Below are 12,204 nucleotides of genomic sequence, written 5' to 3' on the forward strand. Positions count from 1 at the left end.
CTTTTCGGCTGGAAATCGCGGTGGTATGAGTCCGGCCCACTCTTGGACCCAGGAGCCCTGCCGCTCCCGGAGATCTCGCTGCCTGGGCGCAAGGCGCCGAATTAATTATTCTTAACACTCAAGAATATTATATTGAGACCAAAAAAAAAAAAAAAAAAAGAAGCAACTTTATGTTTCTTAAAAACAACCAACAGCAAAACAGATTTTCACTCCAGAGTTGAACTCTGAGGACCTCAGGGCAAAAGGGCTGGGGGTACATTCAGGAAACCTACATGGACCCTTTCAAGAACCAAAGCATGGAAAATGGCTGGCACCAACAGACTTTCTGTAATAGGTTGAAGAATTAGTCAGTAAAGAAAAATGGCAAACTAACTGGAGGACAGAGAGTAAAGGAGAAGAAGCTAGGAGGAAAGAAAATGCCAAAGGCCAGCACAGCACTCTTGTGAGACAGGTGGTGCTGAACGACCTTGACTGAGTCCCTTATACTTGCTTCACTTCCATTATTTCTTTTGTAAAATGAAGACGGTAGTAGTAGCAGTGAGAGTGACATGAAATGATACCTGTGAATGCCTAGCATGTCCCTCTGCGAATGCACAATAAACTTTACTTTCTTCCACTGCACTGATAAGAGCAAAGGAAAAAGAAGTAGTAATTCTTGATTGTTCTATCTCTGCTCTCTGAATGTATAAGAAACTCAGCCTCCTCTCACCTGCGGGGAGAGCCCCCAACCCCACAGGGTAGTGAGCCTTGGTAGTGACAGGTGAGAGGAAAGAAACGCTTGTGTATCTGCCCAGCTCCGCTCACTGCTCTGACCCTACCTCTTTGGCAGCAGGGGACAGGACCACAAATCAACACTTAACCCCAGTCGGCACCTTTAGCCTCTCTCCTGAGGAGCGATGCTTAGCTGGTGGTACCCTGGCTATACAAGGACTTCCATCTCATGAGAAAAAAGAGGAGAACTCAGAGGGAAGCAGGTGAGACAGCAGAGCCTCAGGGAAAGAGGTCAGCCCTTGCAGTCCACTGTACCGTCGGCTGTCCTCTAGTCCTTGAGCTCCGTGAGATGTCTCCTGTCCCCTACCACCCTTAGCCTGGAGGGATTGTCTCTTGCTAACAGCAGACCCTTGGCTTCGCCAAGAACTCCTGGCCCCCAGGGAGAAGCTCTGTAACAACAGCAGTGATGGAGAGGGCTCACCTTGCTGTGGGCTTCCTCACTGGAATGTCATAAGCCCGGCAGATGTTCACCAGCAGCTTTATGTCTCCGTCAGAAAGGTTTTGGGCTGTCACTTTCTTCCGGCCTTTTCGCCTTGGTCTCAGTGGTCGCTTTTGTTCTGCCAGCTTGAAAAGGCTTAGGCCCAAAATGCTAATGATGACAGAACTCGATTAGGACTCCAAGGTAAAGAAGGTCCCTAAAACTGGGTGATGGCTTCCCAGACTCTGCCCCAGCATCTCCCAAGGGCCTTTGAGAACACTGCCCTTTTAAGGAGTTTGGGTGTGGTCTAATAATTCTACAGAACAGGGCACATGCCTGTGCATGGGTTCTTAACATTTATTTTATCAGAGGAAGACAAGCCATGTCCTGGCCCTGCCCGCATCTCCCACCTTGCCCTCTGCCTCGCTCACCCGCAACCCCTCTCCCCGCATGCCCTGTGCTGTCCCACCCTTCCCCTCTGCTCCTGCCAGTCCCGCCCTCCAAGTGGGTGGCATTTTACCCACCCCAGGTCCCTCCTGGCCCCCTCTGCAGAGTCCCAGCCCCAGAGCTGGCAGGACCGCTTCTTCCCCGCCCCCTCCATAATCTCAGTGTGCTCCACGTCCAGGGCAGGGCCCGGGACTTCTCCACCTTAGGTTAGATGGAACTGGGTGCAAATCCTGGCTCCACTCTACCTTGGGAGTGGTCTCTCTTGCCTCATCTGCAAAATGGGGTCCTTAATACCTCCCTCTGGGTGGGTGAGAGGACTGGCTGGGGTGGGGTGCTCTAGATAGATGCCTTATAATGGCAACTGTTGGGGTGATGGCAATGACTGCAATGAGAACTTCCTGGGAGACAGAGCAACAAGGCCAGTGACTCACGGGAGAAAAGTCTTTGAAGCAAATCAGTTCTGGCCTGAGACTGAACAGAAGCACAGATGTGACTTCGTGTCTGGAAGCTGACATCAGTAACTATGACAGCCACAGAGCAACGCCAGCTGTGCAGAGCGCGCCGCGGGCTGTGGGGCCTGTGCTTCTCTGCTTCCCTGCTGAGTCCTGGAGTGGGCTCAGTAGCCCTGGTCTGGACTCCTCTGCCGGAGGTGCCCAGCAGCTGGGTGAGGGCCCTGCAGCTTTCTCTGGGTGCTCAGGAACCCTGGGGGATTTCTAGGTGCAGCTTCTGTTTGTTCTGTAGGGTCTGTAGAGCACAGGTACTGTTATAAGCACCTTCAGTGTAGCAGGAAGAGTGCTAGCTCCATACCTATAATATTTCTAATCTTCACAAGTCTAGTAATTACCCTGCTTTTCAGACAAAGAGACCGAAGGCTCTGAGAGGTGCTAGGATTTGCTGAAGTCATGAAATTTTATTTCATTTTTTCATAAGAAAATAAAGTAGTAGGAGAGGAGCTGGGGTTCAAAGCCAGGCCACTGACTACGCACTGTGCCAGGACACCTGCCCACCCCAGCTTGGTGCCTCACAGACACAGCTTTGCACCACACCACAACAAATCCCTTTTCTTATCAATCCCCCCTCCCAGAGGTGACCCTCCTGGGGACCTCGATGCCTCCAGAGCAGTCACAGGAGCATTACTGTGGCTGGACCATTACATATACAGATGTCTTAGGTGAAAGCCGAGAACAAACTAAAATTAAAATAAAAGAATGGACATACCCTGAGCCTTCAGAACTTAATGCAGAAAGTAAAGCAGAAAAACAAAAAAAGAAAGGAAGGAAAGAAAGGAAAAACAGCATGAAAAGTCATCGTCCGTTCTAAGTGTAATTTTCTTGACTGAACATTCAATCACTACACTTTGGGCCTGGACTAGAGAAGTTTCCCAGAAATTTATGTGGATGTTGCTTTTCTTCCACACAGGTTGTTGCCACAGATAGAAATTTATTTATTTATTTATTTATTTATCTATCTATCTATCTGTCTAGGAAATAGTCTTTTCAGGAGACCAAGAGATATGATCACAGAAAAGGTCATGAAGTGAATGGGCCCTTCCAGACCACCAGTATGGAAAGTTATCTTTCACCGTTTATTCATCCCTCCCTAGCTGAGATCATTGAGGGTTATTCTAAATACCAGGATGTCAAATAAGCAAATACTGTCTATTCCCAACTTCCCTGTCAATAGCCACTTTTTCCTGCTGCCCTTTGCCCTCACTGGGCATGCACTGAGCTCTATACCTCCAGGCTGGGTTGCTGGGGCCAGGCCTCCCTCCTGACCCCAGCATTTTGTTTTTTGGGGGTTTTTTTGTCTTTTTTTGAGACAGGGTCTCGCTATGCAGTTCAGGCTGGCCTTGAGCTCACTTTGTAGCCCAGTCTGGTCTCGAACTCGCAACAATCCTCCTGCCTCAGCCTCCAGAGTGCTGGGATGACAGGTGTGTGCCACCACGCCCAGCTCTGACCCCAGGACTTTGGAAGGTGAGGGCCCAGCGGCCTCCTCTGATGTATGATGGGGCGGCTTGGGCAGCCTGGCCTTGGGAGGCTATGAAGAAGAGGCGCATGGGTAGGAGGGAAGAGAAAACAGTGAAAGCTGGGGCAGCTGCTTTGGAGGTATTTGCAGGTAAGACTGGCCATATCGGAATGCGCTGGGAGGGCCCCAGCACAACTTATTCCAACAGAAATTCCCCAGTTCATGCCACCATGATGCACTGTTCTGGACCCAAATGCATCCCATGTAATGATTGTTATACTATTTGGTACTTTCAATGTATCACATATATGCATAACTTTTACGATAAAGAACTCACAGAACAAATAGATAAGTTGAATCTGAGAAACAGAAGGAATAGCATGTTTTGTTCAAATTCTTCAGCGTTCCTGTTTAGGTTACCAAAGATCAATCCCCCAAGCGTTCAGGGTAGCTAGAAGTCAGATATTGTGCTTCCTATCATCATTTGCTTCGAGCACTTGGGTGTTTTCATTTGTAAAGAGAACTGTCATAATGAATTTTAATGGAATAGTTTTGTTTACCTTTTTTTGTCCCTTCTTCCCTTCCCCTCCTGTCTTTCCCACTGTGAAAGTGCAAAGTACACTATTCCCTCTGTCTCTGTGAATATATTCCCAGGCCCCTAGTGAATGCCTGACACCCCAAATAACACTGAATCATAGACATCTATATATTTTTTCTTTAGGTGCACATACCTATGATAAAGTTTAATTTAAAATGAGGCATGGTATGGGATTAATGTCAATAATAAAATAGAACTGTAATAAAAGTTACATGAGTGTGAAAACATCTTGTATGATATCTTTCACCTTATAGAATGCAAAATAAAGAGTTTTAAAGGCAATAATAATAATGGCTTGGTTTGATTATTTTTTTACCTGATATTGGGAACTTCTTCTTCTACTACCAAATCAGCAAGAAGAAAATGGTGTTTTGCAATTAGGAAACGATTTACTACTGATTCTCTAACCTGGGGAAAGAAGTCAGCTTTAGTTAAAAATGTTCTCGTTAGTTAAGCTTTATAGTTTATGGCCTGTACTCCTTTGAGCCTTTACCTACAGTCACCTAAGTGTTCCCCACGCTCAAACTGTGCCTTTTTGCTGCCTTGGTCTCCTCTTGCAGTAAATGCTGTAATGTCCCACCCACAGACTGTAGTCAGGGAAAGTTCCCTAAAGACAGGGGTTATATTTCCAGAAGCTGGACAGACAGGAAACTTTTGCTAAATGAATGCATTAGTGATTACAAAAAATCAGACCAGTCTCAAAGTACACACAATTCAGAATTGATTCTTAAGTTTTTCCTCTATTCAGAATGATCAGCCTTCTAATTCAAATAAAATACTTCTTAATTTCCATACATTTTCTTTTTTGGGGGGGATGGGTACACAGACCACAGAGTAGATAAGCTAGAAAGGAAAAATGTCTAGTAATCACCATAGCATTCTGTAACAATTAACTTCACTGAAAAAAAGGAAAGAAAAAAGTTGGAAAAAGAAAAGGATAAACAAAAAGATGTTTCAACTTCAATTTTTAGTTTTCTAGTGCATAAAGGCAGTTAGTTCTTGGTTTAAACCTTGTTTTTTTTCCCCTAACTATAGTGGTAACCACTGTAATGCAATGCAACACACACACACACATTCAAATACTAGAAATGGAGTCCTCTGTAATCATACCCCATTTAAGATACTCACTGATAGTAAATCACAACATATCCTAAAAGTTTAGTATACTATCAGCTATGCATTTGTATTTATTTATTTATTTTTGTTTTTGTTTTTGTTTTTTGTTTTTTTTTCTGGTACTGGGAATTGAACTCACGACCTTGCGCTTGCCAGGCAGGAGCTGTGCCGCTCAGCTAAATCCCCAGCCCCTGTATTTGTATTTATGAGAAAATAAGTCAAGAGGTTAAGCTTAAAATGACATAGACATTTACAAGAATGGAGAGCTTTCCACCCTAGAATGCTGGCTCCCTCTCCCCCCATAGGCCTGCTCTGAAGCATCCTCCTTACCTGCTGGAGGTACTTGGCTACGATGGCCCGGTGGGTGTCTATGTGGTCCTTGGTTTCAATTACACTTTTGTCTCGTAACCGCTTCTCGTAGTCCTAAAACGAAAGGGACATTGTAGTTTTATGATTTTAAAGGACTCTCTGTTGCTCTTCTTGGGAACAGGGAATTATTTATCAGTGTGGCTTCTGAGTCACAAATTAGGATTATAAATGTTTCTCCTAACTTTTGGTTCATAATGGATCTTGGATGTAGTATCTGGGACACTGAGTCCTGTCAGTTAGTTACACAGCCTTCCTAGTAGTACAGAATTTAAGAGTTAAGATGTTCATGCAGGAAGGAATAGAAGTCAGAGAAGAAACAGAGAAGGGATCTATAATTCAAGATGCTAAGCTTGTCAGACAACTTAACCAAAGCCCCTGCTCAAGTTCTGTCTTATCTGTTTTAAGTACAGTGATTACAAAAACAGAGGAAAGCTCCAGTGAAAACATTCCCATGATCACACGATATCTGCCTGTAGCTCTTTGCTCTCTGTCTGCTCAGCCCTCTCTCTTCTTCAGTCAGTAAAACCACGTGGGTGCCATGGGAACGGCCACACTCTTCTCTATGCCCAGCCTCCATCAAAGACGAACGGCCAGCAGTAGCTTCTAACCCAGGCTTGGTCACTCAGACCTGTTCCTCCAGGCTTCTGAACCTGGGACCGGAGGTCATCTCCATTTCTACTGGCTAAGGCCATCAAACATAAACCTGGATGATGCTGATAACCATGGGACCCAGTGGACAAATCCTGTCTGCAAAAGGGGAGAAGGAAGCCACCACAGCAGAACCCCCGGCCGGATGGAGAAGGGGCCTAGCAGTGGGCGGGCTCTGCATCCCGGGGCTTGAGGCACAGGTAGATTCCTGCAGCCCCACGTCTTTAGCTGTTTGACACTACTTCAGAATTAAATACCAGTAAACTTCTGCTGGTGTCTGAAGATGTTCAAAGTTGAGTTTTTTTCCCTTAGGATCACAAGTGTAAACCACAGGTTGGTAGGAAGAACCAACTAACAAAAAATATTCACCAAGAATAGTTTCTGCCTGAAAAGAAAATTACAGTATTCTGCTGCATGAATGAGATTATCAAATTCAAGAAAAATAATGGACTGGCTATATATAAATATGTAATAAAAGAAAAACTACTTTTGATACTGAGAACACCAGCAAAGCACACAGACAACCACATACCAAACGGCACAGCAAATATTTTATTATTTTATTGACCCTTCTCAGGAAATTTCTTACCTGGAATACTTTTTCCATAATTTCTCGGTCATATGCCGGAATTTGCTTATAATTTCGGAATTCTGGCACCTCTTGGCTTCTAAGATGAAGAAGCCTGAATCGTTTGGATCTATTTAATTCTTCACTGGTGACAAAGTTAAATTCCTGTTGCAGCTGTTCCAGTCGAAAGAAATCAGGGACATAGGATTCTCCACTGGTAGCAACCTATAAAAATCAGAAAATGCAAAACTCCAGACAACAAGCAGATTTCATCCAAAGGAACCCAGCACCAAGCTTTTGGTAATATTTAACAGTTCTAGACTGACAGGTTTGAAAGATAAATACTTGGAACATAGTCATAAAAAGCCAGATAGTATTATATTCACTTAGTAGTTATAAGAAGTACCACAACTCATTTTTCCAAAAACATAAAAATTCCCAGTTTCACTTCTTATGTGCATGGTTCTAAAACAGTGTTATGATACAATGTAATGAAATAAAGGAAATATTGATATCACATTTCAGTGTATGAACTAGCACTGACCAGAAGTAAGATTACTCATATGCATTGCACACTCACGTAAAATCCATACATTGGGAGGATTTTAATGTGCTTGTGCACATAGGTAGATAAAAGTCTGAGTAGGAGGGTCAGCTTCATTTGGTTGCATGGCCATCCTTTGTCTGAACAGTGTCTCAGGGCCTTGGTCATGGAGAAAAGTGAGCTAGAGATGGGCACCAGTGAGCCAACTTCCAGAGCCTCATGGAGATGCTGAGTTGGAGTGGGCTGCACGTTCTCTAAGAGCTACCTGCCTCTGTGCTTTGCAGCTGTGACCTCCTCCTGGTAGAGGAAGACCAGACACCAGAGACTTGCTGGGGCCTCCGGGTGGGAAAGGGAACCCTGCTTTATGCTAGGGGAAATTCTGGTTCATATCAAGTGTTATGGTTTATAACTAGATGTTCCCCCAAAGTCTCACATGGTCATTGGTGGGATATTTCAAAGGTGGCTGGCTAGGCATATGAATGTATGAATTGATACATACGTTGACCAGAAGGTGTATGAATGTGGATTAAGGGAGTGATGCTAGGATTAAGCATGCCCCACCCTGGGTATGGGTGGCAGCAATCAATAGGTCTGTAGACTGCATGTAATATAAAGGGAAAAAAGAAGGCAGGTTGCTGCTGCTTGCTGCCTTCTGCCTGCCATGCCATGAACTGTTTCTCCTCTGCCATACCACCCTGCTTTGGAGCCAGCTCACTATGGACTGAAATCTCTAAACAGTGGGCTGAAATAAACCTTTCCTCCTTTAACTTTGGATGTCAGGTATTTTGTCTCAGCAATGAGAAAAAGTAACTAAGACAACAGAGACCAGCCAGGAAGGCAATCCCTGTGTTTTGTTCTTTTATGGGAAAACAAGTCGTTAAAATGATGAGTGTGATGGGTAAGATCTATTACAGCTGATTTAAAGACAGCTGTCACAATGTGATTTGAAAACTATATACGGAATACACTACACTTCAGGTGATGTGACCTCCCTTAATATGTCTATTCTCCTTGTTAAGAGGTCTCATGTTGGAAAGAGAGTTTATAAGGATGGCAGTCAGAATAAAACAAAGCTTTCTTTGAGACTTAGAAAGATGGGAAGGAAAATGTAGATTTCACAGAGGCCATAATTACCCCTGATGAATCCGTGCTAATAAGCATGGGGATGAGAATCAGTTGCATGGTCCCCCCTGTAGCACACATGCTGATTGTGCTTTTGTACCAGTTATGAACTTGGCAGTGAACCCCATTTTGTTTGATTCCAAGAAAAATAATTTACTAACTGATTTCCCATTTTATTTACAGATTCACTGAAGAAAGAATTTTGAATGTGATGGTAGAGACAAACACTTAATCTGGTACATACTTAGAGATTTCTTGAAATACCCCATCAGTATGTTAAGGGGTAAGAGAAAGAGCTTGTGCTCTCACATCAGATCCACTTATTAACTGTGTGACTGCCTGTAAGTAACTTTGAGTCTCTGGACTCAGTTTCTTCTCTATGGAATTGGGAAATAAATCCTTTCTTATGAGCCTTAGCAGAAGTCATAGCTAAGCCAGAGATGTAGCTCAGTGACACAGTGCCTACCTGGCAAGCATGAGGCCCTGAGTTTGATTCCTGGTACCAAAAAAAAAAAAAAGTCACAGTTAGTGACAATAATGGTAGCCAGTATTTATCGCTTGTGGTTTATGTACTAGCTGAGCATCTACAGACGACAGTGCAGCTACTCATGACCATGCCATGAAGGCTGCACAGGGCTTAGAAGGCTTAATGCTCGCAGGGCCCCACGACCAGGTGGGTAGCAGAGCCGGGACTCAAACCTGTCACTCAGTGCAGTACTCCTGTCATTCAACAGAACCACGCAGGAGAACAAGGTGTGCCAACAAGGCCCTTTCTGTGACCGTCACGCCGAGTCCAGCCGCATCCCATTACCGAGATCACCTGCATCAGAGGGGCGTTGTTGGGGTCGTTTGGGTCCAGCTTTGACTCAGCAGCCCACTTGGCCAGCTTCTTCATGTCCATCAGTCCTGAGGTGCCAATTGATGAGATGGCATCAGCTCTCTTCAAAGCACTGGAACAAAAGAAAGAGAAAAACAACAGCCATTAGGTTCTACGAGGCTCACTTTATCACCCAGCAGTCTGCTGCAGGATCGCAATACCCCAGGGGAGGAGCTGGGGATTTAGCTCAGCGGCACAGTGCCTGCCTGGCAGGCACGAGGTCGTGAGTTCGATTCCCGGTACTGAAAAAAAACAAAACAAAACAAACCCAGGGGACTGCCTAGCGAAGCTACTGCTATTTTTATTTTGCCCTAAAGACAACACCCTGAATATACTAGCACCTGACAATAAAAGGAAAGGGTGTGCTATTGCAGGCTTTCCCGGGGGCTTCAGTGCTCTTGCCCACCTTGCCCACCCCGAGTCCAGCCTCGCCTCACCTCCGAAATCCAATGTTCTGCTGTGACAGTGGGGGAATCAGTGGGGTGCCGTTTTCCCCCACGGCCCACGTCACGCTGTGGGACACTCTCCCCGAGGTCATGAGAATCAGTTGGTTACTGCCGTCAGCTTCGAAGGAGAAGGGCACGCCTAAGGCACATCAGATGGAACAGGCACGGTTCAGAAAGAGAAGCAGGTGGTGGCGGAGGAATGGAACTTGGGTGGGTGGGCATGCATAGAGATGAATCCAAGCCAATGTCGCTGGGTCCTTCAGGTGGCCGTGCACAGCGTCAGCTCCCGGCTCTCTGTCTGACAGCACACTGTACCCGTTACCATGACACAGTCTCCAAGGGGCCCACTGTGTGCATATTCAGGCTCTCCATAAAACAACTGTGTGACTCTGCCCAAATCACTTACCTTCTCTGAGCCTTAACTTACTTACATGTAAGTAAGGGAAAGTAATAGTGCCCCTTTCAAAGATATTTATTTGTTTACTTATTCAAGATAATTATTGAAGCTACTACTTCATGCCAGGTACTATTGTAGGCACTGAAGGTAGCAGTAAAGAAATAGAACTAATAAAAATATTTATTTTAAACAAAAATCTCTTTTTTGGGTAGCCCACTGGGGACCCCTTCTGTCTCTTTCTCGCATAGAAGCTTTCTTTCCCACAATAAATATATTTTTGCTCTTAACCTAAAAAAAAAAAATCTTCCTTTTCAGGGAGTTCAGATTTGAGTGGGGGGAGAAAGAGTCAAGAAATATGTAAGTAAATAAGAGAAATTGTAGTCGGGTACAGTGGCACACCTTTGTAATCCTAGTACTCAGGCAGCTGAGGCAGGAGGATTGTCAAAAGTTCCAGGTCGGCCTGGGTGACACAGTGCGATCTTGTCTCAAACTAAATAAATTTTGTGCTGTAGGGGGTGAGGATGTCATGAACTTTCAGATGGAGTGAGCGAGACAGTCTCAATGAAGAGACTTGAATCGATGGCTGAAGCACAGTAGGAAGTGAGGTGTAGATGCGGGAATGCACATTCCTGTGGAAGGAGAGTGTGTCAGGAATGTGTATGTGTGAGGCACAAGTTCATTGAATGACTGTGTGTGATGTACTGTGGGCCTGGCAAACAGCACACACAAGAAATGTTCATTACTTCTAAGCTCTTGTGGTCACTGACTTGGCCTCCACCAGTTGGAAATGAATGATAAAATCTATCTGGGAAAATAAAGGCAGAAAAGTATTCCAAGTACTAAATATAGAAGTTACACAGTCTGGATTTCTGTTACCACTGCTAACACAGAACATTATCCCTATTCCACTGTAATAGCATCTTTGTTTTTCAAATCTTTTCATCATTTTGAACATCCCATTTTTATCTCTGATATACTCCTATGTAGCCTTGAAGGAGGTACCATGAGATCCACTTACTGAATGAGGAAGATAATCTTCAAAGAGGTTATATGACTTTACGGTTACTAGGATCACACAGCTTGTGTGTGTCAGTGCTGGGTATTTTATACTGGCAACTGGATTTCACCTTTAGAGAATTCTTGCAGAAGTGGTTCCAGATATAAACTAAAAAACTTCAAAGCACCAGACACATGATAAATCAAGCCACTGCAATGAAGAGGTGGCAGAACCAGACCAATACCCAGACAGATACTGGAATTATCAGACATGGATTATTTTAAGATATTTTAATATATTAAATAAAATGAATGAATGAAAAAGAAATGATTGTAATTTTGAAGGAAGGACACAAAAGCTATGAGAACTGGGCAGACTGATTAGAAAAGAACCAAATAGAATGTTTAGCATTGAAAAATATAAGTGGGGAAAAATGAGGATCATTTCCAATGATTAGACACTACTGAAGAGCAAATTCATGACTTGGAACACAGGTTTGAAGAAACTGCATAAAAGGTAAGAGTGAAATACAATGATATCAAATATATCAAGAAAAGTTTAAGAAATTTTGGGGGAGCTGGACACAGTATCCACACATACCTATAATCCCAGCATGCTGGGAGGCTAAGGCAACAGGATCCCAAGTTCAAGCCCAGTCTAGGTAACTCAGCAACTTAGTGAGAACTTGTCTCAAAATAAAGAAACAAATAAATAAACAGGGCTGAGAATGTAGCTCAGTGTGAAGGCCTTGGGTTTAATCCCAAGAAAAAGAAGGAGGAGAAGGAGAAGGAGAAGGAGAAAGAAGGAGAAGGAGAAGGAGAAGGAGAAAGAAGGAGAAGGAGAAAGAGAAGAAGAAGAAGAAGAAGAAGAAGAAGAAGAAGAAGAAGAAGAAGAAGAAGAAGAAGAAGAAGAAGAAGAAGA

General features: G+C 44.2%; 1 protein-coding gene across 1 annotated transcript in view; it reads right to left on the bottom strand.

Moving 5' to 3' along the window:
* Positions 1-12,204, bottom strand: part of Cc2d2a (coiled-coil and C2 domain containing 2A) — a gene marked incomplete at its 5' end in the record, with an annotated part of 110,554 nt that overhangs the window by 43,235 nt on the left and 55,115 nt on the right. The window contains 6 exon segments of the mRNA XM_005402527.2: positions 1,193-1,360; positions 4,516-4,607; positions 5,646-5,738; positions 6,922-7,125; positions 9,378-9,516; positions 9,881-10,028. Coding sequence (XP_005402584.1) covers positions 1,193-1,360; positions 4,516-4,607; positions 5,646-5,738; positions 6,922-7,125; positions 9,378-9,516; positions 9,881-10,028 — 844 coding nt within the window.

The sequence above is a fragment of the Chinchilla lanigera genome, unplaced genomic scaffold, assembly GCF_000276665.1.
Source record: "Chinchilla lanigera isolate Chin_1 unplaced genomic scaffold, ChiLan1.0 scaffold00079, whole genome shotgun sequence".
NCBI lineage: Eukaryota > Metazoa > Chordata > Mammalia > Rodentia > Chinchillidae > Chinchilla > Chinchilla lanigera.